This window comes from Bactrocera latifrons, unplaced genomic scaffold, assembly GCF_001853355.1.
Source record: "Bactrocera latifrons isolate USDA-ARS-PBARC rearing strain unplaced genomic scaffold, ASM185335v1 scaffold_7, whole genome shotgun sequence".
In the NCBI taxonomy this organism is placed as follows: Eukaryota; Metazoa; Arthropoda; class Insecta; order Diptera; family Tephritidae; genus Bactrocera; species Bactrocera latifrons.
In genome coordinates this window covers 1,648,253-1,675,403 of record NW_017537378.1, presented here as the reverse complement: position 1 = coordinate 1,675,403, position 27,151 = coordinate 1,648,253, and the positions used below count along the sequence as shown (strand labels likewise).

The 27,151-nt window shown below is 36.6% G+C and overlaps 5 protein-coding genes across 15 annotated transcripts; 1 reads left to right on the top strand and 4 right to left on the bottom strand.

The window, feature by feature from the left end:
- Positions 1-3,882: 3,882 nt before the first annotated feature.
- On the bottom strand, positions 3,883-8,661 carry LOC108975913 (transmembrane GTPase Marf). Of its 4 annotated transcripts, none has more exons than XM_018944739.1 (11): positions 8,454-8,661; positions 7,271-7,502; positions 6,927-7,216; positions 6,523-6,861; positions 6,389-6,400; positions 6,101-6,217; positions 5,477-6,038; positions 5,170-5,414; positions 4,936-5,094; positions 4,676-4,872; positions 3,883-4,610 (listed from the first exon to the last, which is right to left on the bottom strand). In XM_018944739.1, the coding sequence occupies exons 1-11, from the start codon at positions 8,469-8,471 to the stop codon at positions 4,409-4,411; spliced, it is 2,373 nt and encodes a 790-aa protein (XP_018800284.1). In that variant the 5' UTR covers positions 8,472-8,661; the 3' UTR covers positions 3,883-4,408. The 4 variants fall into 4 exon arrangements, with proteins under 4 accessions (XP_018800284.1, XP_018800286.1, XP_018800285.1 ...); XM_018944741.1 differs by having other exon boundaries at positions 7,271-7,884; positions 8,454-8,660; XM_018944740.1 differs by lacking the exon at positions 6,389-6,400 and having other exon boundaries at positions 8,454-8,660.
- A 503-nt stretch (positions 8,662-9,164) lies between these two features.
- Positions 9,165-14,999, top strand: LOC108975932. Of its 2 annotated transcripts, none has more exons than XM_018944776.1 (8): positions 9,165-10,454; positions 10,747-11,266; positions 11,324-12,250; positions 12,321-12,548; positions 12,626-12,703; positions 12,774-12,866; positions 13,031-13,340; positions 13,402-14,999. In XM_018944776.1, the coding sequence occupies exons 1-8, from the start codon at positions 9,249-9,251 to the stop codon at positions 14,702-14,704; spliced, it is 4,665 nt and encodes a 1,554-aa protein (XP_018800321.1). In that variant the 5' UTR covers positions 9,165-9,248; the 3' UTR covers positions 14,705-14,999. The 2 variants fall into 2 exon arrangements, with proteins under 2 accessions (XP_018800321.1, XP_018800323.1); XM_018944778.1 differs by having other exon boundaries at positions 12,780-12,866; positions 13,402-14,704.
- A 711-nt stretch (positions 15,000-15,710) lies between these two features.
- On the bottom strand, positions 15,711-27,134 carry LOC108975859 (diphthine methyltransferase). Its single transcript, XM_018944645.1, has 2 exons — positions 27,006-27,134; positions 15,711-16,816 (listed from the first exon to the last, which is right to left on the bottom strand). Exons 1-2 carry the CDS (start codon positions 27,012-27,014, stop codon positions 15,761-15,763), a joined length of 1,065 nt encoding a protein of 354 aa, XP_018800190.1. The 5' UTR covers positions 27,015-27,134; the 3' UTR covers positions 15,711-15,760.
- On the bottom strand, positions 17,589-23,008 carry LOC108975858 (putative uncharacterized protein DDB_G0271606). 7 transcript variants are annotated; one of them, XM_018944643.1, is made up of 4 exons: positions 20,888-23,008; positions 19,050-19,158; positions 18,618-18,989; positions 17,589-18,545 (listed from the first exon to the last, which is right to left on the bottom strand). In XM_018944643.1, exons 1-4 carry the CDS (start codon positions 22,301-22,303, stop codon positions 17,743-17,745), a joined length of 2,700 nt encoding a protein of 899 aa, XP_018800188.1. In that variant the 5' UTR covers positions 22,304-23,008; the 3' UTR covers positions 17,589-17,742. The 7 variants fall into 7 exon arrangements, with proteins under 7 accessions (XP_018800188.1, XP_018800189.1, XP_018800183.1 ...); XM_018944644.1 differs by having other exon boundaries at positions 17,589-18,989; positions 20,888-21,346; positions 21,461-23,008; XM_018944638.1 differs by having other exon boundaries at positions 17,589-18,989.
- LOC108975860 (zinc finger protein 821) lies at positions 25,285-26,556 on the bottom strand. Its single transcript, XM_018944646.1, has one exon. It carries the CDS (start codon positions 26,310-26,312, stop codon positions 25,530-25,532), a length of 783 nt encoding a protein of 260 aa, XP_018800191.1. The 5' UTR covers positions 26,313-26,556; the 3' UTR covers positions 25,285-25,529.
- Positions 27,135-27,151: the final 17 nt, after the last annotated feature.

The following is a 27,151-nucleotide window of genomic DNA, read 5'->3' as shown; positions in this document are numbered from 1 at the left end:
TATGACAGCCCACCGCTGCGACAACAGTCTGACTACGCGCCTCCACCTCGCCACTCTCTCTCACTCACGCCCTTTTTTTCGTTTCATGATGCTCCAATTTTGATTTGTAGTTTATTGTTTTTGTACTGCATTGATAGACATATGAAGAATCTTGTGTGTTTGTTGGCCTGATTGGTCGTACAACGGACCCAGATGTGGGTCAATGTGAAGCAAAAGCAGGACAAAAACATGACGAACGCTCTCACTGATAAACCAATGTCAAGCGAACGCAGTGAAAACAGCAGCTACGTCGTAATTGTGGTAAGGGACAGTCCAAAGGCAATTTCAAATGTTCTCAGAAGAAATGCCAGCCCAGACGGCGAAAACGAAAGCAATGTCGATTAAGTAGTTGTAGTCGTTGTTGTATGTGTCGGCTTCGCATACGATTGAAGATGCATGTATGTATATTTGTAAGGAGATTGCAGCTGTATTTAAGCGCTTGACTCTGTTGATAGCCAAAACTTGAAATGACGCTTGTCTACAAGTTGTACTTTGGAATGAGTTGGGAGTTCACAGGAGAGGTTAACTGTTTCCAAGTCACTTATATCTGGCCTTCTGAACCACAACGACTGTGACAAGATAGAATAGGCCGTTCGGTAGTATAAAGGTCTATCCTGAAGCTTCCAAGTGTGATGTTGGAAAGATCAATTGCAGTGGACTCGACTTCCTTTGATTGGCAGTAATTGCAAAATGAGCAGCTTCGTGAAGAGAAAAATACATGTATGTACAAAATTTCAGATCGATATCCTATAATCGCCAATCCAATAAGCGAATGTGTGAATTTGCCTAAAAGTTGCCTTCTGATCAGCAGTCAACCTAACTTCTGTGTCGCCTTCTCAAATAAAATACTAAAAATCGCACTGCAACAGCTGTTTACATCCTCAACTCTGTAAATATCTGTATTTGACCCAAGTCTTCGAACAATTTGTCAATATTATTTAAAAATTAAATGAAATTTAACAAAACGTTTGCACGCTCAAGCAGCTAAGCAAATATCTATGACGGTGCCTACTTTTGAATAGTATAACGACTTTCGCCTAAGTATAATTAAAGGGCTTTTTTGAGTGGTTGCCTCATTGCATTCTTAACTCAATATTTGAGTACTGTCTGTGCCAAAATGGTTTGTTGTTCTTCTCTTAATTCTTTTTTGCGTGGTCCTGTTTACTACACGGGCCCACCTCATGGTTCACTCACCTATAAAGTTCACTGTTAATATTATGAAATCGTTCAAAGCCACCGCCACAACAACAACATAATCATGGCGTTTATCATGCGAATGTGAGTGCGTATCCAGTCAGACACGGTATGAAGGAAATTTGGTGCAATTCAGCACTTTTGATTTCCCAGACTATATTGTACACATTATTGTTGTTGTTGTGACTGTTTTATGGCGTTTCGTGTAAAGTTGGCGCTTACCAATAATATATACTAACAAGTTAGGCGCTTAACTTATGACGGTGGCAATGACCCAACTGCAGTTTTCCTATAGCGGTAAAGGAAAGCGGTACCACAAGCTGAAAATGTATGAAAACTTTACACATATGTATGTACATATGTATATGCGATTGGGCATGTTGTGTTGATGGATTTTTATTTCGGTTTAGTGAGTCATCTATCAATATTAGCTGGCTTAGTAACAAAATTGGTGAATATTGCATAAACAAATTATGAATTGAATCAGTATTCATGTTCATTGAAACGTTATCTTTTTCGGAAAGCCTCAAGAATTTAAGCAAATTTTTTATTAGAAAGTGAAACAGCTGTTTGTACGATGCGCTCATTGTTGTTGTTGTGTACACTGCGTTTAAAATTGAATAATTCGGATTAGCGCAACATTTCCGCTTCTAAAATTGGCTTCCACGCGCTAAGCGACAGCTGTGACATCTAACAAATTACAGAAAAATTACAAAAGTTCTAATACTGACTCCGGTTGCTTCCATAATTGGCTGCTAACATGCGCTAGATGGCGCTAATGCTGTTAGAATACCTTCACGCAAAAGAACTTTGATTCATACATTTTAATTATATTTAGAAAGTTTTCAAGACGTTCTTTCCAATATTGTTCCGACTTTAAATATATATAAAGGCATTAACAAAATTGTACAACAATACATATTTCATCATATTCAAATAAACTGCCGTATACATGACTAAACAAGAACAAACAAGCAGTGATTGGAATGAGTCAGCCTTTATTATTGTTTACCTGCACTTAATTTACTGTTAATCAATTACGTGCCGTCCACCAATAACCCAAAGGGCATTTTAATTGCATAAGGAATCGCTTAATTTAGCTAAATGTTTACTTGACCAGTGTTTACTATGCCGTTAGCGCACGCGTTTATTGCATATTTTGTAAAGGTACTTAAACTAAAACAAACAAAAACAGTAGTACATGTGTGTACATAGCCACAACTTAATTATAAACACGTTATGAATTTTCGCCGAATATCGTACATATGAGAATTTGTTGTAAAATTCAAGCAAAACAATTTGAAATTTTTGTCTATATTTACAAGCGTTGGTGTGTATGTGTGTATATGAAGAAACATCGCGAGAAATCTTCGGAACTCGCTGCAGAATTGAAGTTAATGCACGTAACGCGGTCAAGGTCAAGTTTAGGCAACTCAAATTAATTCCTTGCTTACATACATATGTATGTATGTGTCAATAAACACTTCGGTATGTCCCATACATGTACATGCATATGTAAAAACAAACTTGCAAGCTGGTGCGTAAATATGTTTGTACAACCATATGTATGTAAGCAAAGTAGGTGTGCAACAAGTGTTTACCTTACAGGATGTGAACAAGCTACAGATATGCATTTAGTCACGTGGTGGCCTTTCAGCTTTTAACCAGCAAAAATATGGGACAACAGCTTGGTAACATCGAACTTTTTTGTTTATTTTACTTTTTGACTTCTTTGCGTTATCGCAATCGAAGCCATCATGTCCTTGCTGCGTAGCTGTGGGTGTTGTCAACACCGTGCAAAAAACAACCTGGTTGAGTCATTCAACAATGAAGTTTTAACCACAGAGTAAACAAATTAAGCAAAGGTGAGCCTCGCGTGCCGAAAATGCATTTGTAGTTAAAACTCAACAAAACCGGCTCCTATTAGTATGCACGCAGCGCAACACAATTACCCTATGTTGTACATGCTTACCCCATTCACATAAATCTACGTGGGTATATTAAGGGACATTACGGTTATTGCATTATTGCTAACGCACCAACACTGTGCTTCAATGATGGTCACACAAACAGTACGTTGGACGGGTTCAAGGACGTTGATTTCTGCAGAAATTTCGCAACTGTAAAGAGGAAAATTGCAAAAATGTCCTCAAGAGCAGTATTGTCTTGCATATTTTTAACATTAAAGCTACAAAATTGCTTTGTAAATTCGGGCGCGTGCTTCGTATATTGCGTATCGCTTGTTGGCCCTGATCTGAATTTCGATTATATAAGTGGATACTTCAATTCCAAGAAACTCTCACGAACAAAAGTCGATCTGAATATCTAATTAATTGCTTCATAAAAATCAAAACAAACGCACTCGAAATGGAGGAAGAATGGACGGTATTACTGAGTATGTTTTAAATTAAAGCCTCCCTAAAAGCCGTCTCAACTAAAAAGTTATTTTTATCTTTAAGACGGGGGAAATCAATGCAATTTCCAGCTCGTTTAATGGATATACCGTTAGATGACGTCATTGAGTTCTAAAACCTGAGTTCAACCGCAATAAGAACCACCCGTGGATACATTTACAACAAAAATCTTAATTTTGAAAACCCAAAACCATTACCAAATTGTTATATTCATTTCAATTTTTTTTTTTTTTCAATTTTATTAAACTGTTTGATTAGAGTGTTACAGTCACTTAGCTAAATATTTTCATCAAATATAGTATATGTATGTACATTTAAACAAAATAGTTTAGTGTTAGCATTTTGCTATAAACAAAAACAATACATATTTGAAGTGATATCGTAAGAACTACTTATAAATTGCCAAACCGCCAAATGCTGTTGACCTCGGGTCACAATAGAAGAGAAAAGTAATTGTTTAAATTTAATGTATATAAATATGAGCAACATAATTAATACACATGAAAGTTGCCGAATAAAATTAAAATATAGTTTTATGATTGATGAAAGGTCAACAAAATAAGTATATTCATCTAAAAGGTAATCAGCATTGTACATTTGTACGCTGACGAACTGACGCGAATTACTGAAACAGCGTATAAATTGTGTAAATTGTCTTAAACAAACATTATTTGCTTTATAGCTTTAATTTTCACTACACACACATGCGAAAAATTAAAAATGTCGAGCGCATGCACTATTTCTTCCAATTAAATTTATAGCTAGTTTATCGTAATATAGTTGTTCTCGAAAATATCCAGTTCGTTTTGAATATAGTTGGCCTTGTTGCGCAGCAATTTTAGCTGCTTCTGATTCGACTCAAGAACAGTGAGTTGCGATTCAAGGCTTTTGAGTTCCTCGTTCATGTCGGTTGTGGCATTGTCCACCAAACGGCAGAGGCGCGCAAAGGTGCTAGACAATTCCCTGTGAAGTTTCACCGAAATTTTAGAAATATTGAAACAATTATGCGCATAAAAATAGGGGCTTACTGTTGCACTTGATGACTGCAATTCGCCGATGTGAGATCGACAATCATTTTTAGCTTTTTGGTGGCGTGACGCACATATTGCGACTTGAACGCACGCTCCTTGGCCGAGTTAGTCCATGACAAGCGTTCGTACAAGTAAATACAGCCATAAAGCGCACCAACACCAAGCAATACGCGCCAACCGATTGTCTTCAGCATCTGTCAATACGAAATATTATAAAATTAAATAATTACAGCAAGTGAAAATCTGTTAATACATACAATTCCAGCCACGATTAGACCACCTACAGTACCCTGAGAGCCTACAGACGCCAATGCGAAGCGTGAGATAACAGACAGCTGCTCCTGTGTAATGCCGCCAACGGGGCGTGGTATCAGGCATAGCGGCGTGTCGGTGCCCGGTGTTGAAGGTGATAAATTCTGCAAAAAATAAGTCAATTTTTTTTTTTTGACAAACACTTTAAGGCTGAAAGAAATTTAATTAATTCTACTCACGCCAATACTGCTTGGCCGATTTAAAAGTTGCGCCGGTCCTTTCTTATTGCGTTCTCTGACTTTACCAGTAAAACGTTGAATCATCGCTGTAATGCCCCAAGAGAATTTAAACTCGAGATCTTCCTGAAAATCTGCACATAAATTCTGGCAATTAAGTGAATATAGCATTTCAAAGGGTTGTGTGCGGGTGGCGATTTTCGTTTGAACGACCACCTTCTCATTCGGCACCAAAGTATACATGCGATCTGTTGGTAAATTACATATAAGCACAATTTAGGAAATGTAGCAGTTGCAACAAACTTTTTACCCGTCATTTCCCTTTGTGCTGCCTCCACATTCATTGCCAATGCCATGGAGAGTCTAGCGCGCAAGTTCGAACCCAAACCAGATTCGACATGCGAGTTGAGTTCCTTCTTGTAGATATTCAATACTAGGGGCTCCGGATGGAATGGCATATTGAATTCATCGATCAGTACACCCAAACGCCAAATTTCCTCATTCAGCGCCTTTGACACCTTTTGTTCCACCTCTTCTACCATATTGTGTATCTTGAGCTTCATGTCTCTGGTCACTTGCATCATTTGCGTTTCGGTGCCTTGTATACGTTCAGTAAGTAGGGTTTTTTGATCCATTTTCAAATTTCTGAATATAGATGTACGCTCATGAATGTTATCCAGCATTGAGCACATGTCACCGGACAGACTTTTGCCACGCGAGCTGTGTTGTTCGAACTTGGTTTTGACCGCGCTTTGTGAGATGCACTCTTCGAATTTGCGCTCGAAATCTTGGAACTCGAAGTAACGCACCTGGAAGCCTTCAGCGATGGCGCCCAAATGTGGTGGATTGCCTTTGGCCTCCTCAAGACGAGCCTATAGTGGGTTACTTATTTACAGTAGTTGTTTGTGCAAAAATTTTTTAATTATTTATTTACCTGAAGAGTTTCCCGTGCTGATACGAAGAATACGCGTTCGGCTGCTTCTTTTTCATTGCTTACTTTTAGTTCTTTCGTCAAAAAATCAATGCAACGCTCCGTATGCTGCGACTTAACCTAAAATTATATATTAACTAAGTAAATAATTTGTGATAACGCAGGGTATGAAAAGAAAATATGCGCATATAATAAAAAATGATGCGAAAAAGCTCATAATATAGATATGCATACGACTCAGCATAATTTTAAATTTTTATTATAAAAGCAAAGACATTCTAACACTTTTACCTTTTCAAGCTCCTGCTTACGCAGTCAACATTAACAGTTTACACATTTTAACGAAAAAAAGTGAAAATTACAAACTCAATTATAAACTACATGAATATTAGAAATTTTAATATATTTAATTTCAGTTTACATACCGAATCTTGGAACTCAGGTTCATTAGCGGATGCATCCCAACGATTATTCAGTATGAAAATATTCGGTTTCGAAAGTTTTTGCGAGACAGTGTGAAAGAATTGCTTTTCGGCGCGTGTCATAGTCGATTCAGCATTTAAAACAAGCACAAACACATCGGCATTAATGCAATGATTATCGATCCAATCGTCTAAATTAGCTGATACATCCACACCAGGGGAGTCCACAAAGACAACATCGTCACGCAGCAAACTGCAACGCTCTCTAGGCCAAAAAATGCGAACCAATGAACTTTCGCTAAGTTTCTCCTGGCAAAGCGCATTTGCTAATTGCTTGATATTCTGCAGGCACAAACGTTAGTTTTCTCAAACAAAAAATTATTGCAAACAAGATAAATACAGCTTACCACTACATTAAGTTTTTCATCCGAACCTTCCTTCATCAAATAAGCTTCCTGGCCATCACAACCTTCAACTTGGCAAAAACAGTTTGTTGTATGACCGATGCCACTGGGTAGAATTTTTTCACGCAACATAGCATTGATCACGGAACTCTTGCCATTCGATGTGCGCCCGAAGAAAGCGACCTTCATGTGATCCCTTGTGAGTACCTCACGTATCGCGGCCACTTTATGTACATAACTCTCGAAAAGTTCACGTTCCGCCTTATCCACAATCTCTGCTTCTGCATGCAGAGCTAAGAATTTTATTTGTATTAAATATTTTTTTTTTTTCAAAAGCTATGGCTTACCATTAATAAATTGTGTAGTTTCGACAACGTATTCTTCTATCTCACCATATATATCATTGATCTTCTTCTTAGCTCTTACGAAGACCTGCAGCGGTGATTTGTCATTTTGCATGGTGCGATTTTCAACCATCAGAGCGTTCGTATTATAGTTCGAAATGGTTGCGCCGGCGTTTGCATTAGGGTTGGCGCCATTTCCAGTCACCATCGATATAGTGCGATTCAAATATGCCGCCATTATTACGAAAATAAAACGTTCTTAATATAAACAATGCAATTACGTTATGATATCCTTCTACGTTTAAATACTTTACAAGCCGTTATTTTTGGTATATATGTACATACGAAAACAAGTAGGTGTAACAAAGGTACGACCGGGAAAACAAAATATCTATCGAAATAAAATATCTCGTTTTATTCGCAAACGTCTGGCAAAACAATGAAATCAAAGTTTTTTGAAATATATTGTTATAAATTTATCAACACCAAACAGTTTTTCTAAAACTGAAAGACTTCAATATTATTTGAGTCGAAAAACTGAAGGTGTCTTGTATAGTTTTTGAAAGGTGCGCAATGGTGTATAAGCCAAGTTGTGTGGATAATCATTTAATAAGTGGCTGAAAACAAGACAAACAAAATAAAATAATTCAATATATTTAACTAGATATAAGTAAACAAATGTATATTTTGAAAACTTTGTATAAAGTAAAAAAAAATCTAATTAGAAAATAATAGCCAAGCAGTAATGCGTATGATTTGTTCTATAAATACATACTAAATCATATTGGTTTTACTCTAATCGTTATCGAAGAAACAATAAATATGTAAATAATTTCGACTATTAAAAGTGCATTTGTGACTACAAAGTAGATTAGATTATCAGTTAGAAAAGTTAAATAATTTTTAATTTAATTTATTTTTATAAACACTCATGTTTGTAAGAATGTAAATAGAAATGCATTAAAAATATGGCATGTGTTTTTGTTCGTAGAATTTTTTTTTTTATAATAAATATGTAAAAGATATGTCAAAGCACACATCTACAACACATGTTTCATTTGCATACTACGACGTTGGAAAATTCTAAAACTTAAAGCTTTATTGAAAACACAAGATTGACATCAGCGGCACTCACTCATCACACGAAAAGAGTGTGTACGAGGCAGCAATGAAGAAATCAACTAACCTGATTGTTTTCGGACATTTTAGGCGCGTCTTTCGCTCATTCACTGCAGTTAACACGAGCCGGACTGCCTCAGATAATCTTATATAAAATCCAAAGTATTTTATTAATATTGTCTTTTTCAAACAAACTTTTTCACAATGTTTTTCTAGCAAAATTATGATGTCTACAAAATCTAAATGATGTAACCAAAATCTTTCAATCAGTTTGACAATACAACTGTCAGTTGTTGTTGCAAATGGAAACGCGTTCGTATAATAGGGTAATCGGTTAATAAATTTCAAAGCTGCCAACAGTCTACGGAATAATTATTGCAATGGAAATTTGGATAAGTAGGTTTATATATTAAATTTGCATTATAAAAAACAATTAATTAATTTATTTATGTACCTAAAAGCCTTTTATTTAATTCCAAGTTACCAAATACATATATTCAAGAATGGCTTGAAAACTCCAGACGTTATTTTCCTACCCATAAAAATACCATACCATGCCAGTTGTATTCAAAGCTTTTCATATGATAATTAATATTAATTTAAATTGTTTAAATTATAAATTTAAAGCTCTCTATTACTTTAATATCCTATTTAAGCTATGGACATCTATTTAGAATTTGAAATTAATTCTGACGTTAAACGGTTAACGTTAATGTCAACCCTGTTGTAAAAGTCTCACGCGTCATTTGCGCCATTTGTATTAATAATCCGTTATAAACGTGTGATGATCAGCAGCAAATATTATTTATTAACTTTGGAAAACTAGAAATTTAGATAAAGTTATAAATTTCTTACAATAATTATGGCAGAAATCGTTGAACTTGAACGGCTTGAAGACCAGTTATACCAGTATCACCCAGAATTAAGACTCGACAGTGAAGAATTGAAATTGGAACGACGTAACAGATTGTTTATGCAACTGCAATCAAGTCAACCTGAAGTGCAGCTGGTCGCGCTAGATGCTGTTTCTTCACTTACGAATATAAAGAGTATGTTAGAAAAGTGTAAGGACGTTGTACTTGATTATTCCCATATAATTTCGCCGCCTGCTATGTCTTCTATTGAATCTAGCGGTGATGAGTTTTTAGGTACCCAAAGAATACGACATACAGCAACACGTAAACGGAGAACCACATCTATCCAATACAGTGGGTCTGAAGTAAGTAAATCTCATTGTGGTCGAAAAGATGAATCGCCCCTTTCGCTATCTATTTTAATACCTCAAGTAGTAAAGGGTTCCGAAAAAATGGAAATTTCGATTGACTTGGGCGAACTTGATGCTTCTCAACGATTATTCGCTAGTCGAGTTGACCAATTGTTGCGTAAACGATCGAATAGTAGCCACCAGATAGAAGATGCGCCCTCGAAAGAAAATCTGAATAGCAATAAATGTAAAGATTTCCATTTGCAAGTAGCTACATCAAGTACTATTGAGACCGTTAATGAAAATACTGAAAAGCCAGAAGATGAGATGTTATCACGTTTAATATCTCAAGTGCTTGTCGAAAATCAGGAGACAGAAACTTTACAAGCCACCAATCTACTTGATAATATCAATAATAATGAGCGCAGTAATTACAGTGGGGATGTGCCTGATCCTGTTGAATCTTCTAAGGAGCAATTAGTAAAGAAAAAACGCCAACGAAAATCGAAAAAATCGGCACAGGTAGAAAAAGGACCGCCGAAAAAACGTGGTCGAAAACCGAAAATCAAACCGGAGAAACAATATTCATTAGAAAATGCGGAAATGGCTAAAAGCGACTTGGCTAAGTATGTTGAACTTTTTTCCAATACATGTAATATGGCAGGATCGGTCACACCTGCGGCTTCATCCACAATATCGCAACAGTTGGTTACATCCACGACTCATTACTTGGATTCGAGCGATCAGCAACCAATCACATATTATCTTGAAGGTAATTGGGAAAATGGTGGAAATTGTCAACTTTTACAAACCGATAATACGCACATTGATGGTGGTCAAGAAGAATTCAATATGGCAGAGTTGGTTAGTTAATTTATAAATATGCATATTTTGTTCACTCACGAAAAAAGTTCTTTTTTTTTATTAATTAATTTAATATTATTGAATTAGATTACTGTTATTCATTTCTGCATACAGATATTTATTTGGTTCATATTCCTTGAATTAATTTGATATTTACTTCATAATTATTTATTTTCTTTGTTAAATAGATTTAAAAATTAAATTTTATATTATTTATTTTTTATATATAAAATATACTTATATATTATTAGATAAAAGTAGCAAATTAATCTTTTAATGTTATTAATAACAGGTAAATTACATAGACAATGTAGGCGATGCTGGAAATGCAATAGCGCGGGTTCTTGATGCACCTGCTAACTTGCCTGTTTTAGTACAGGACTTACAATCGCAAAGCAATGCAATTGTTCCTCCGCCAGCGCATGTTTCCGATGTGTTGTTGGATTTATCGAAAAAGTCTACAATATCTTACAGCCAGACCGCACCACCTATTAATAATGTACCCATCGAAACAGACAATCAGGATCTAATGCCTCTGGACCTGTCTTTAAAATCGTCAAAACTGATTCAAAAGTCCGTTCACCACAACAATAACTTAACGTCTGTGGAAACTAATTTTAATAATAATTGTGCTGGAAAATTAAATGAAACGACGGAGGGTGTTTTCGGAGAGCACGATTATGTTTCCTTTAGAGCAGCTTTAGACATGCCTCTCATTGACCTTGAAGATAACATCAATGCCTTTATGCAATTAACCAACAATGAGACAATTACGACAGCTCCTGTAGCAGAAAATACTTCAACAGATTGTGGTGAGTTGCATAAGATTTACGTAATAATTCGTATTATACAAATTGAAAATTTTTCAGCATTACTAACTAAGGAAACAGCTAATAATCCACTACCGATTTGTAACTTTGAAATCGGTGAAATTCTTTCCGAGACTACTTTATGCAACAACAATTACAATCACAACTCCCAATATAACAGTAAAACCAATGATTTAAATTCGAATGTTGTAAAAAATGGCGAAAACGCCTTGGAACAAAGAAAAGCCAATGATATTACCAAAAATATTGAACAGTTAATGAATAAAACGGCCAACGCAGACGAACATACTAAAACTGTTGAGGTCGGTGTGTATGAAGGTTTAACTCAACGTAATTGCGATACCACTTGCAGTCAAGACAGTGATAGAGGGCAATGGTTAGAGGAACTATCTGTTGCCAAGGAAAACGCCGCCTCAAATACGGAAACAAAATTAGCAAATGTGACAGAAAATAGTGAAAATAAAGCAGAATATTCTTCCATCGTTGGTGGTATTGATCATACTGATGAATTACACGGAGATTCAGGTGATTTTCTATTCGTGGACACAGAAACACTTGTGGCAAACAAATCAAAATCCTCATTTGATGGACTGGTTAGTGCCACACAATTAGATACTCCCAGGGAATATTTTGCTGTAAATGAGGTCAGCCAAACAACTAACGCTAACGAACAAGATACAGCGAGCAATGAGGATGACGCTTGTGATTTATCAACAAAAGCTGATCAAAGTATTGATTTAGAAGAAGATAACCAGAGTCATAACGTTAGCGTACATTTAGAAATACCACAACTACCGCAATTGGAAAGCAATTCCGAAGAATTCACATACGATTATGAGACGGCTCTTGAAAGCATTGAAGATAAGGACACCGCCGTAAATACTGTGGCAGAAAGTACACAACAACCTATTGGAACACAACAATACACTGAAGAACATAATGCCAACGAATCGCAAAAAAGTGACGGTAAGTAAAAAAGCGGTATATTTTTGTTATTGGTGTTAATATGAATTTTTATACATATGTTCCTTTTTAGGTTTGAGTTGCAATGATTCCGGTATAGGAAATTCTGTAGTTGGCAATGTTTATGAAAGTGCAGAGGCAGTAGCAAAATCAACGCTAACGTTGCTTAACAACAACAATGACTCAACAGTTAGTAATTTCATAACAGAGGAAGCACCGACAAAGTCCACCGGAAATGTTGATACAAATATGAACATCGAAAATGATGAAGGAAAAGAGCAGACGGATGAATGCACCGAAGGTATGAGATGCCAACATTATGAAAATATGTCCTAAAATTTTCAGTATCTAACCATGTTTTTTTTTTATATATTGTAGAAGACGGCTTATGCTTGAAGAATTTTGCCAGCTGTTGTAAGCAGGAAGAGGCAAATACAGCCCAAGCGCAAATAACGGGTACAAGTACAAATTATAAGCATATATATATTTATTGTTTTTAATTTATGTTATATATGTGTATATGAAGAAATAGGTAATGAAATGCAAAATTGTCGCGAGAAGGATGCAGGCATTTCCTGTAAACCGGAGAGTGTAAACGCATATAGTGCTTTAGAAACTGGTAAGTTATCCCAGCAATAGCCGAAGACATTTTTAAGATCGGAAAATTATAGCATATAGCTGTCATACGAACTGATCGATCAAACTCAGTCCTTTTTACTATTATATAAATATTTTGAGAATATTTTTATTTTAAGCAAATTGTGTAATTTATTTTTTCATAAGAAACACAAGACCTAAAGCAAAGAAATCGTAAAGGCAATGAAAGTTTCAGCCAACCTGCGGAAGTATCTTTGGAGTGTCCACAAGATGGGTGTAATGAAAAAATCGAAACAGCATCGACACACCACAACGCCTTAGAAGCAGATCAAAAGCAAGCAATTGAAATAGTGTTAGATGATGTAAAAGCAAAACAGCCCGATACAAATCGCAACTTATCTGTACTGGAGATGGAGTTGAAAATGGATGATGACTGCTTGGATTTCGAAGATGAAATGGAAGACGATGCGCTATCTCTAGCAACATCATGTTTTAAGTATGAAACAATAATATATTTGTGGTTATGTTTTTTAAATACCAACTACTTCCTTTTCAAGTTCATCAGATGATGAGCGGTGTCCCGGTCTGGATTGTGCTCCAGTGGCAGACTTTAAGCCAATTAACACGAATGAGAACCACGAAAATATGCAGGTCGTGGATACGGAAAATGAAGAAATGGAGGACGATAAGAGCACAGTTATCAAGGTAGAAGTTTCAAAGTGCCCTACGCACGTGTCGAGTGATATTTTAAAAAAGTTCAAAATACCGAAGATCTCGATGACGAACGCAACGGCGAAACACGCTAGCCCAGCAGAGGGCGTAATCACAGCAGGCGCATTACCCATGGTCATAGTGCCGACGAATGCCTTTAATAAGCAACTAATTATAACCGAACGGGATTCCATCAAACCCGTAAACTTGGAGAAAATCACACGCACAGTACAAAATGTGTGCGCGGTAACGCCGTTAACACAACAGCAATCGTCATACCAGCCGCAAACTAGTGCCAGCACTAAAATTTCATTCGACACCATTAAACCGCTTATGAGCGACATATTGCAACTGCCGTCATCTAGTAACGAAGCGGATATGAAGAATTTGAAAACAATTAACGACCATACACAAATGTCATGTGTGAATGGTGATTTTGCCGGTAATAGAGGTGATGGTTGGAACTGCAGTCTGCACGCAATAGCCATCGCGAGGACCTTTGGTGTCACATGTTTGTCTTTCTTAGTGGACCGATGCTTTAAATTCGGCAACTGTGAATTTTCGCACACATTTTGCGAGTCAGAAACAGTCGGGAATATTTTGCTTACATTTTCAGAGGTGAACTTAAATATTGCATATAGGTTTGCCTATAATCATGAAAGCCTTTTTCGCCGTTACATGCACGAATTCTGTCGTGTCTACTCGGCGCGAAACAATCGCATAAAACTATTGCATATGGCGCGTGACTGTGTGCGCTACCATGATGGTAACAAGCTATTGATGACAATATTTCATAGTCTGGAATATTGCGGCCTAAACAAAATGGATGCATGCCGACAGATATTAATTTACAGTCATGATAGATCACAAGCAACCATAGACGTGTTGTTAGAAATTATATTCGAGGCCGATTGGACTATGTTTTGTGATCAGATCGAGAAATTCATTGATATTACTGCATACAAATTTCGTGTGAAGGTGTTGCATCAAATGGCGCCAACCATCTTGCAGGCCAACGATCAACGAATGACTTCGCTCTTCTTCAAATGTCTCATGAATTTAAATTCAAATGATGTCGGACTTGTTCAGACCTCACCCATACTCATGCAATTGCTAGAGCTGATAAAGAATGGACAAATATGCCGGTAAGTGTGTTTTGGTGCTGAATTCATTGCTAAGCCTATGTACTGGTGACACAGGCAAATGTGTGTAAGTCAAACTGAGCTTTAAATTATACTTTTTATACATACATTTATACATTTAAATATTATTCATAGACACTTTAAGACTTACCTCTCACAAGGGTATTACAATTCAAAGAATACAATTCTTATGTTACTTTTCCACTCGGGATTTATATTATTGCATTGGTGATAAAAAAAAAATCCTGAATAAAACATACTTTACGATAGAAAGATATTTATTTAAAGTATTACTTATTATATCGAACAGAATTTTTGTAATAAATTGAATAAAAACGAAAATGTATAATTAAACATACACGCTGTATATAATGTAATCATATGAAAAGCCAAGAAAAAAACATGGGAGACACTATAAAATGTTTATATAAATGATCAGCTTGACGAGATGTGTCTGTCTGTCGCGAACTAGCTCTCAGTTTTTAATGTATTGCTCTAAAATTTTGCACAGGTCCTTTTTACCCATGCCTTTAGTGGAAATGGGAGAATGGTTGGAGTTCTACTTATACTTACCGACAGCTTTCATGTTGTTGTTGTAACGGCAGAATTCTGCCGAGTTGACCGTCCTTTGCCGGGTAAAAATCCGGGTCCGTTCCGGTTTTCGTAGACCCGACTGTCGTGGGAACGGGACAGCTTTCATAATTTTTGAAGGCTTTCTTAAGAAACTTATTTGAATAAAAAATAGTACCGCTATAATACTTCGCTTCTCTCACAAACCATTAATCACCGCTGATAATTTTTACTTACTCACTGTAATGTGTTTTAGTATCGGTAAAACCCACGATTATTGCAAAGTATCGGTAAAAATGGTAAATTTTTATCAAAATTAATTGAGGCCAGTAATAAATGCTAGAACAATTAAATACCAGATTTACAGTTTCATAATGTAACCGTCAAGAAATCACCCAGCTGTAATGAAAAAAAGTTATTTTGTAACTGTAAACATATTACTGTTTACATTTTGTAAAGACATTTATTTTTTCTGAAACTTAAACAGTTACTGTTACTCTTCAACTATTTGGGCCACACAGAGTTTATGATCGTAAAATGAGCAAGTTGCTGTGTACAAATTTTTATCATCAGACACGTCAAGACACCAGTCCGCACCATAACATATGCTCTTATGCTCGTAATATTCGCCAAGCAACGTTGGTGCCTCCAACTGTCCACCTTTCAGCTGAACGATGCCGAAGTTATGATACATGCATGCGACCAAAATGAGATCACGCTCTAACGGATCGATTTTTAGACGCCATATGCCGCCGCCAAGATTCAGTTCTCCCAAGGGATGCTTCATGGTGCGCGTATCAAATGTACGCAAATGCTCATCATAACTGCCAGTCAGCAATAAATGCTCGTGTTTGGGATGACTGAGCATGCAAGTAACGCCAGCGTTATGCGATTTGTTGCTGAGAATACGCGTGCAAGTTCGTAGATCATAAGTGTGCAGAAGTATATCATCGCCACCACTGTAAATACGATTTAAGTCCCAACGATCAAAAGCACACGTCCATGCTTCGAAACCATGTGCAGCAAAAGTATTAGTGAGTTTGAGGCCATACTTTGGTGCATAGTCGATTAAACTCACGCCACCTTTGGAATCTGAAACCAATATTTGAAATTGATTTGATTGACTGGAATTCTCCGTACGTCGCCAATCCAGCGACAATGCCAACAAATCATCACAATCGGAATTTATATCCAAACTGCTGATTCTTTTCAATATATCTTCTTCAAACTCATATATTTCTAGTTGACCAAACGAATTCACAGTAGCAAGTGAGGGATTCGCGTTGGTTTCGTCGTTTAACCACTTCATATCTAGAATGGCAGCTGTCTCCAGGCGACAAACTTCCGTGAGCTTTTTGGTTGCAGTACAAAACCTATATAGATATATGCGACCCTTTCGCCTGGTACTCATAGTGCTTTCCTCTCCCACATTCTCTTCCAGCTGATATGTGCCGCAAGCGAAATAGGATTGATATTGCTGGTGTGGACACCATTCTATAGAGTCGGCGGAATACTCCGTATCGATTGAGTGTAAGGTGTTGAATTCCAGCTAAAATCAAATGTAAATATTTTTTTTTTTAATTATTTACTCACAGCTGTAGATATTTTAAGGAAATAAAAACTTTTAATATAAAAAAACTAACCTGAAAATTTTAACAGAAATCTGGACGATAACAAATTTTAGAAATAAACAACTTTTTACGCTGATGAAACCTGGCAGCGACCGTTATTGGACGTTTCCGATAATACAAGTGCATAGATATCAGTAACTCCGACTGCCGCAAAAGAACTGGCGTCTGATGAAATTATAACCGTTAGGCTTAGATTTAACACATGTATACATGTACTTTAGGTTCAACTGTATACTACCTGGGCACAGATGAACTTGATTTAAATAAGTACATCAATTTGTGTGTTTAATCTACTTTAAAAAAATTATTGACTTTATTCTTTACTTTTACTTTATCATGGTCATTATTATACTTATTACACAGTAATATTAATATTATGCTTACACGAGCTCTACATACATTGAGTGTTACTAGTGTATATAAATTTGCATATTTATTTCATTTAGTATGTAGTATATGATATACTGCACTAACATAAACTTACATATGAATATATATGTATGTATGCAATACCCTTCATGGGTATAGTTAATCAAATTGTTATCATTCCAATTGCTACTGCTACATTTTTCATTGAATTTCTAAAAAGAATTTTACTTGAATAACTGCTGCCGACATTTTATCGTGATTTCGGTGATATATTGTAGTATTTGTTACCACGTGTATATTTGTTATATGTTTTTATTAGTATTTTTTTTTTTTTATAGACGTGGGCTTCAATCGTCATTGTCATCGTCGTGTAAAAGTGAAGGTGTATTTATCATAAACTGTGTTTTATTGATATAGACTATTGTGTATTGTTTTTGATGCGTACTTGCTAGATTTGTTTATATATTAGTTAGCTTTATTTTGTTTTCATTACGATGATAGGTTCGAGAATCTTAAGCATATCATTATTCTCAGGCTGTGAATTGTATTCTTTGCACGGAGGTTTGCCGTATGCATTGTTAGAGGCTGACATTTGTTGTTGTTGATCTTGCTGTTGAGGCGCTTGCGAGTTGGCTAAAGCTAAGAAACGCTGCTGTTGTTGTTGCTGGAGTTGTGCGTTCACCATGTTGGAGGATTCATTTGAGTGCAACATCTGCTGTTGTAGTTGCTGTGATTGCTGTTGTTGTTGCTGAAGTAGATCTTGTTGCTGATCTTGTGGCTGTAATTTTGTGTTCCCGTTGGAGTCGTTACCGTCACTGGATATATCCACATCTTTTTTAAGTTCTTCATATAGTTCGCGTGCTCTGTCTTCGGTGCGACGACGTGAATGGGTCCGTAAACGGCGCATACGTGCATATTCGGCTTGTTTGGATAGGCGTACTTTCCGTTCATCTGGTGATTCGGTCGCTCGGATTTCAGCCCGTTTCAGTCGAGCTCTCTCGCATAGTTTAGCCAGACGTACTGCTCGTTGCTCCGGTGTTTCGTTCGCCCTCACTTCTCTTTGATGTGCTGCCATTTTGTCCAATCGTCTTCGTTTGTCTTCGTCTGTTTCATATTTATGCCCGCTGCCCCGGGTCGAGCCTGTGGGCGAGGAATGTTGTTGACCACGTCCGCGGCGCGGTGTCTGCTGTGGTGATGCGAGCATTTGGTTTATTTCTTGCTCAAGCAAGGCACTCACCTTTTGTTGCCGTAGTGCGTCCTCAGGCGATTCAGTGGTTCCTGTGGGCAGCAGATAAATGCCGTTTTTTGAGTCTCCCGTGTTGTTAGTAGTTGAGGCATTGCTGCCAGTACCTGTATTGGAAAAGATGACCTTTCTAGGGCGACCGCGGACCGGTTTTGGAAAATCCTGTATAGCTTGTTGTTGTGTAGCAGTTGAAGCAACAGCTGCGACCGCCGCAGCAGCAGTTATAGATGAATTTGCCAATAAATTATATGCTCCGCCAACACCAGCTTGGGCCACTTGTCCAGATGTAGGCGATGTTCCCGAATTGGTTGTATTATTGGTGAAATGCACAGGTGTAAATGGTGGCGGCACTGTATTCGGTGGAATAGTCAGTTGAAATCCATTGTGATACATAGGGTAGTAGGTGGCTTGAGTGGGCGTACTGGATGGTGAAGTCACTACGGTTGATCCCGAGTTGGCTGCAGCAGCTGGAAATGTAGCTAAATAAGGAAATTGGTTATATAGCGGAGTGGGAGGGTTTTGTATTTGAGGATGTGAACTTTTTAATTTCTGATTCTCACTGTTGGACGTGGATGCTACGATCACCTTTGTATCGTTCTGCAAATTGGAGCCACCAACAGACCCGCTGTTATTCGTTGGATTGTTTGTCTGCAATTGAAAATTGTTATAGCTACCCACATCCTTTTCAAATGTTGAATATTTATTTGCCTGCCACATACCGCCCGAGGGTCGCAAGACAAAAATAGAAATATTTATAAAAATTTACAATTTTGACAAATCAAAAAAAAAAAAATTTAACTAATGTAAGCGTACCAAAAACCGACTACCAGATAAAGACGTTTATTTACACAATAGGTATGTATCTAGCATTGGAATAATAATGTTGCCACATCTAAAATTTGTCAAACATATTAAGAGTTACCAGTAATCAGTGTGTTCATGATAACAATCATGTTTCGAGTAAAAATTTCATATTGTAAAAAATATATGTAAATTGAACAATGAAATAATAAAATATCAGATCGCCATCTACTGTTTTAGCGTAACTATTTTCAAATCAGAAAAAGTATACACAAATAGATTATAATTAAGTAGTAGAAAGTATTATTTTTTTTTTGGTTTATTTAAGCTAGAAACAGAACATACAAACAAAAGGTGTGGTTAAAACTATTTCAGACCGATCCCAACAAAACACGACACATTCACACACGGTTTCCTTGTGCCCTGTTTAGAAGCAATACTTTACTAATTCAGAATTTTAATATTTTATACACGTCAACTCGCTGTTGGCTCCAATTAAAGTACTAAGCTGCGAATAAAAACAAATATAAATCATAAATATTTATATACGTAAAAATAGTATCCTTTTTTTAATACCACATGTCCTTTATTTTTTAAGTCAAACCGTGTTCTCTACAGTATGAATATCGGAAATTTAATCAGCAAAACAGTATATTATCAACACCATAATTAGTAAGATTATTAGGTCCCAAATTTAAAAGTACACACAGTTGGTAGCTTCATTGGCCAAACACATTAATTCCGTCAACATATTTACTTTGGTCCAATAACTGATAATATGTTGGAAAATATTTACGTAGTTAAGACGGTTTTCCGAAATTATGATATTTATGATTTACCATATAGATTTTGTAAAATAGCAATCTTCTAACACCTGCATAATGATAAAACAGTCCGGCAACCTTGTTAACGTACAAAAAGAAAAAGCATCATTTTCACTAAAACCGGATTCATTTTCTCCATTTTGCGTATACCAACATTCGTTCGCAATCACGTTTAAATAAGGAGTTGCCAACACTTGTCGTTGAATAAAAATGGCTCCAAGTTTTCATATAATTTTTTTTTTTTTGCAGATCTAATAATTTTTAGCAAATTCATTAACAGTTAAATCCATTTTTTGCTAATAACATACCAACCCAGACTTTGGCCAAACAATTCTTTTTTCCGTTCGCATTTGCATTTGCCATAGCATGCATCGATGTTGTACAATGTTCATATATGTACGTATGTATGTATATCAATTTGGTAGATACATATGTATACGTGATCACATTTTACATACATTAACTCATGTATTTATATTGCGCCCAATCCCATTGTTTATCATATTTTTCGTTTAAACTAAATTTGTTAAAAAACTCACGGGTTAATTTTGTTTTATTTATTTAAAAGAGACAATTTTACTGAACGAATCTTAATTTTTAGAATCTTTACACGCTTAATTTTGGAAAAGAGACACTATGATTAAGGTTAAGTTATTTTAATATTAAGTTTTTAGTTGAACAATGGGGCAGACAAGTAGATATTCATGTACATTTGATTATTTTCGCACCTATTTAGTATCGTTTATACTTACCTGTAGTTCCTGCTTCTTCATATATTTGTTTTGATAGAATTCAAGGGAACTGGCAATTGTGCTGAACTGTGGTACATGTGCTTGTGGCAACTTAGAAGACGTTGTTGCAGTGCCGTTACCAGATGCGGTTGCTGGTTTCTGGTCATTATCGTACAGTTGTTGAGGGAACATGCTATTTGATTCTGAATCTAGTATTGTTTGTTGTTGCTGTTGTTGGTGTGTAAAACGTCCTTGCTGCATTGATTGTTGTTGCTGTGGCTGCTGCGGTGTTAATTGCTCCTGTTTAAGTAAAGCAGGTCTCAATGTTGCCGGACTCATGAACATATTCTGATAGTACTCTATGGGATTGGTTAACGCCGTCTGCTGTGGTTGATAAGATGCTAGTTGTTCGTCATTGGATTGCTGGGGCTGTTGTTGGTCTATGGTGTTGTTGGTTGCGACCGTTGATTGCGGGGCTGCCTGGTTCAAATTGATATTTTCATTAGTGGAACTGGCAGCAGTACTTTGCAATTGGCTCGAATTCTGCGAATTCTCACTTTGCTCCTGCTTGGATTTTTTCTTAGTTTCTCTGACCTTTTTTGCGTAATCATTTAACTTCCTCAGTCTCTCCTTGCGTTGCTCTGGAGTCTCGTTTGCAATGCGTTGACGTGCTCGTGCTGCCATTTCTGCCAAACGTACTTTTCGCTGATCCTGTGTCTCATTAGCCCGATAAAGTCGCATGCGTTCAGCAAGCTTCTGAAGTCGTTTTGACCGCTGATCCGGCGTTTCCATTGCCCGACGTAGCCTTTGCCTAGCTGCATTGCGCACCAGGCGCATGGCTCGTTCCATATCCGACTCATTTTGGCGCCGAAGACGATTTGCTTCAGCATTCCGGGCGAGACGCTTCCGGTACTCTTCTTCACTTTCGCGATTACGCCTTTCACGCATCCTTTCAGCATTGCGTGCCAAACGACGGGCGCGGGCTTCAGGACTTTCGTTCCAGCGTTGTGCTGCTGTACGTGAGGAAGTTGACGATGTAACTGATGTAGGACCGTGAGTTGTGGTAACACCTCCAGGCACCGGCGTTGTTGCGGGCTGTTGCTTAAGCGAAAGTGGTTGTGGATAACCTGGTAATGTACTTAACTGTAGTTGCTGCTGTTGTATTTGCTGGTCATGCTGTTGAAAATGATGCTGCTGCTGATGTTGCTGATGTAATTGATGCTGTTGTTGTTGTTGTTGCTGCTGCTGCTGCTGTTGTTGATGTTGCTGCTGCTGCTGTTGCTGCTGATGTGACAATGGCACCAGCAACGTTGAGGGGTGCTCAATAAGAAGCCGTGCATTGTGTCCATTCAATGCGAGTAGATGTGTAGCGTACTGTGAATGCTGCTGCTGTTCAAGTGTAGGCTCTATTTTTATCCCATTGGGATTTGATTCCATTATTTCGAAAACGTCACTCTCAGGAACTGGGAACGTCTGTATAAATCTTCACCTTGCTCTTCCACATTTATTTGCTTTCGGTCCTCACCTCCGCACCTTCATGCCCACCACTCACTTTTTGTTTTTATTCTTTTATAGCTTTTGCGTATTTGCAATTGTTGCAAATATTTACTAAGTTTTTCTTACTGATGTCATTTATTGGCGGCGATTGTCAAACTTTGACATTTTGCACTAAAAGTTTCAAGCAAACAATTCACAGCGTTATATTCCATACATTGGAACGATGTTGTTTCACACACATTTCCAGTCTAACTTTCCAATCGATTTTTCACATGATTTTCTATGAGACTCTTCACATATTTCAGCTCGGACCCTCCAATGCACTTACGACATAATCGTATTTTCATTCACTAAACTATTTCTTTTTGCAATTTTTTTAATTTTTACTTATATTTAAGGATTTATTTTAATAACTCAAACTTTTATCTTTTCACCAACTTTTAAGTATAATTATTGCGCTAACTTGTATACTTGTCTATATTAAGTCACTTTTCACAAATTTCAACACTTCCGTTTTATAGAAACGGTTACTTTAGGTTATTTACCAGCAATACAATTTTTTACTTTAATTTTTTATTTAACCAAAAAATTTCCGTAGGCGGTGAGGCCAAAACCAGCAACGGCTTGCGAAAAAAATGTAAATACACGAAATAGCATTGGAACGAGCCGCTTTGTGGAAAATGGAAGAACACCAAGAAAAATTTTTTAGTTATTTTATTAATTTTTAAAAGTATAATTCTTAGCATTTGCCGTTAATAAAACATAATTACGTAGGATTTTTTTTATAATTATATAGCATTTAAAAAGCTTAAAGTACATAAATAAAATGGATGCAAATTTGTGGAGGTAGTAAAATATTTTAAAATCAAATCCAGTATTTCCACAACTATACCGTTTTTAGTTCAATTTCATTTTATTTTGCTAATATATTTTAGTTTTTCTAGTTATAGTTCAGGAATCATTATAAGCATGTAATATATAAAATGATCTACATGATCATCGTAAAATGTATTGTACCCAATACTTTTGTTTTAGGGTTTAGAATAACAATTTCTGACCGTTCTACATTGGAAGTATTTAAGCATATACATACATATATTCCAATGGATAGATACACATCGACACACGAACACCCTCGACCGGGAACTCGTTCAAGCGTTTGGAAGGGCAGTGTTACCACACGATTTTGCAAATGGACGCTTGCTTCGTGTGTAGGGAATTACTGAGGGTTTTATTCAAAGTGAAGTTAACGTCACATATTCACTGGAATTATGAATGCGAACATATAGATACCAACACGTCAGTATGTACACATATGTGTATCTACATGTATGGCACGCATATGTGGATATTACTAGATACATACATATGTGGTTTTTTGTGTACCCACGAGCTGTAGCGCTTTCTTAAATATGTTCGACGTAATCAACCAATCCGCTTTCATATGTGAGATACATGCGCACACCCAACATGCACCTACATATACTTTTGTATGTATATAGTATGTGCAAAATTTTTTCAATTTTCCGATAATATAATTTCGAATTTTCTAAGCCAAATTTTTAAAAGCTTAACCGTTTTATATTTTATTTCATTACATATGTATGTTTGTATGGACGAATGTACGTATGTATATATTCGATATCCCTGGAGGATCAGCGAATTTTCTTAAACTGTTTTGTACACACATGCTCATATCTACATACATATGTATGTAGTATATGTATGTACAATTTTATATTTAATAATCTGAACTACCAGCTTATTTTGTAATAAAATTGGACTAAAGGAAGTTATCCAAGACACCTGGCATCTCCATTGCCTAGTAAACATTTTAGACAAACAAGATATTTGCATATTTGGGCAAACAAGCCTACAATTCTAAGATGAATGCATAAATACATATGTATGTAAATAATGTATGTATTTAGATTTTCAAATGTGCATGACTAAAATTGCCTTTTGAAAAGGAGGTAACAGATTAGACATTATAGTTTTAGATATTTTGCATTAAATAGTTGAACTTTTATGTTAAGGAAATTCAATAGAATTATCTATATCTAGAACAGTCACATGACTACATCCAATCAAAGGATTTATAGTCATTGAGATGATCGCGTTTTCTGCTGCAAATCATTATAAGGAAATTTGTCATCCAAATGTACACATGTATTGTGATCCCTTGCTGGTTGCTCAAGCATATTTCTTCAAAGAGATCCAACCCTAAATTACTTTAAAAATGTGATTGATGCAACTTTATTCCAGTATAGTGTACATATTACATAATTTAATAATAATCTTTAATTACATCAAAAAATGGAGATTAAACTTGAATTTTGACTAGAACTTAATTAAGAATGAAAAAGAGACATAGGGTTTAACTTGACTATATGTATATTGCATTTTTAATATTAAAATATCTCGTTACAGAATTTAATTTTTGTTGGATTAAAACTATGTGTGAATTACAGAAGTGTCAAGAGCATCAGCACAAATGGGTTATTAATTAAGGAGCTGTTTTAGCGGGCTTAGAATAATCTTTTTGGAGATTTAGATATAACGCTATAGGTGCTACATTGTAGTTATAATAATGCGTCCATTTGTGGTTATGTGGTTTTGGAACTAATTGGTGTGTGTATATATGTATGTGTGTTTGTTTGTTTGCTTGTTGTGTGACCGACTACATTTACATATGTACGCTTCTACAATTTTTTGTTATATTATTATTATTATTACATTTTATTTTATATTAATGTAATGCATGCATTATAAAAATACTTTATTTCATAAACTTAATTAAATATACGGTTGAGGGGCATATGTTAGTTGACCTTAATTTGCAATTTGCCTCCTTCACCCTTTGATGATACGATCGCGCAATGAAAGCCAAGTTTCCTGAGCTTATACCAATGCGTGTGCGACCAAATCCTTTCATCTGTTCAAAACATTCTTGTTCGCATTATATTTGTTTTGTTTTTTTCCTACTATCCAGCTGAGTTTTTGTGTTGCTACTTCTTTATTAACGGTTATTGTTGTGTTTGTTGCGTCATTAATAATGGTTCATGGTGCATAACATCAATACCATACGTCTTCTTTTTTTCTTTTTGTCCATTATGAGATAGATTTGATGCTGCCTGTTGACGTACAAGTATTTATATATGCATATTTAGTAACCCTTAAGGCGATCCTCCAGTGGAGGCTTATACACTTTCGGCGCATTTGCTCGCGCAACTCGCATACGTTCGGCGGCCTTGGCCAAACGTTTTTTGCGTTCCTCCGGCGTCTCACCAGCGCGCCGCAGTCGCTGTCTGGCGGCATTTTTCATCAGTCTTAGGGTTCTTTGTACTTCATTTTCATTCTGACGTCGTACACGGTTCGCTTCCGCATTTTTCGCCAGCCGGACCCGATATTCTTCCTCACTTTCTTTGGCTCGCTTTTCCCGCATTCGGGCGGCGTTACGTGCTAGTCGTCTCTGACGGGCCTCCACAGATTCGTTGCTACGTCGACGGGCTGCTTTTTGCGCTCGAGTCGATGGCGGTGTGCTGAGGTGTAGATGTAAAGGATGCTGTTGACTTTGCTGTGTTTGGTTTTGACTCGTCGATGTGGGTGTTTGCTGCTGTTGTTGTGATGACGAAGATGACGATTGTTGTGATTGAGGTTGCTGGAAATTATTTTCTAAATTAAGGGCGGCGACAGCTGCAACTGCGTTTGTCGATGTACTACCGCTACCACTGGCCGCTGCTACTGCCGCGCTTGTATAGTTGTTGTAGTCGATTAAGCCCCTGTTACTAGGGTAGAGGTGGTGCATGGGATTTTCATAATTGAGGTATTCCGGCTTGATAAAAAATGGATCGCGCGCGGAAAGCGGTGTTGATGGCGAATTGAGGAAATATAATCGGCTGTGGTCAGTAGTGATGCTGCTTCCTCCGCCTCCCACTCCAGTGGACATCTGGGGTTGCTTCACGACTGTCTTACCAATCGTGCAGTTCGTCGTCAGCTTGGAAAATATAGAAAAGCCGCGTATGATACACTGTTCTCGAACGTTTTCACGTGTTTTTTTTAATTATATATTTTCTAATTTCAACACAATTTTAGGAAAATTAATGGGTAAACAACAAAAGCGACATAACTAATCAATATGGAAAAAAACTTCCACTGTTGGCTGGAAGTTCACGATGGAAATTAATGCGCAAACGTCGCTCACTTCCAGCGTCGGTGGCATTTGCAAATGTTACCACATTCACGAATGATATTCCAACAGAATGGCGTTGCCACATTTTATATCTAACGAGCCATGCTCATTTTAATGGATACATACAACCTTATTTATCAATTTTTAAACTTTGTCGTTTGGAAAGTGAAAAAATGGGTAAATTGAATATTTTTAAATCGAACGTAACTTATACTCTTTCTTAGACTTGTAGTTCACACAGCTTAAATAGTCGATGAACTGAAAATTTTATAAAGTTTGATGCTAGAACAATTGTCAGCGGTTGGTTAACTCCATTCCACTGTCACTTGTCAATACTTTAGTCAAGTTTGGCAACTTTGGTGATTATTTTGGAAGGCAGCTCATCAACTTTATGGGAACACACAATTTAAAACTAAATTGATGCTGTTTCCTTTATAATTTCCACCTTACCTTACTCATTTTGTTTCAAGTTTTTCCAGTAAATGCGGCAATATATTTATTACTTCAGCTACTGACAGGTCCGCATGCAGTTGTTTTCTTTAAAGTAGAAAAACACAAACAAGCACTGAACACACCACTGAGATTTTAGCTAGACA

Bases quoted from the DNA above. Each gene is read 5' to 3' on its own strand.
- LOC108975913 (XM_018944739.1), bottom strand. The intron at 6,862-6,926 runs GTAAGCTGTATT...TTGTGCCTGCAG, and splicing joins ATGAAAAACTTAATGTAGTG to AATATCAAGCAATTAGCAAA. The intron at 6,039-6,100 runs GTAAATAAATAA...AACCCACTATAG, and splicing joins CAGCACGGGAAACTCTTCAG to GCTCGTCTTGAGGAGGCCAA.
- LOC108975932 (XM_018944776.1), top strand. From the start codon at position 9,249: ATGGCAGAAATCGTTGAACTTGAACGGCTTGAAGACCAGTTATACCAG. The intron at 11,267-11,323 runs GTGAGTTGCATA...AAAATTTTTCAG, and splicing joins AAATACTTCAACAGATTGTG to CATTACTAACTAAGGAAACA. The intron at 13,341-13,401 runs GTATGAAACAAT...TTCCTTTTCAAG, and splicing joins CTAGCAACATCATGTTTTAA to TTCATCAGATGATGAGCGGT.
- LOC108975858 (XM_018944637.1), bottom strand. From the start codon at position 22,303: ATGGAATCAAATCCCAATGGGATAAAAATAGAGCCTACACTTGAACAG. The intron at 19,159-20,887 runs GTAAGTATAAAC...TTTCAATTGCAG, and splicing joins TGAAGAAGCAGGAACTACAG to ACAAACAATCCAACGAATAA.
- LOC108975860 (XM_018944646.1), bottom strand. From the start codon at position 26,312: ATGTCCACTGGAGTGGGAGGCGGAGGAAGCAGCATCACTACTGACCAC.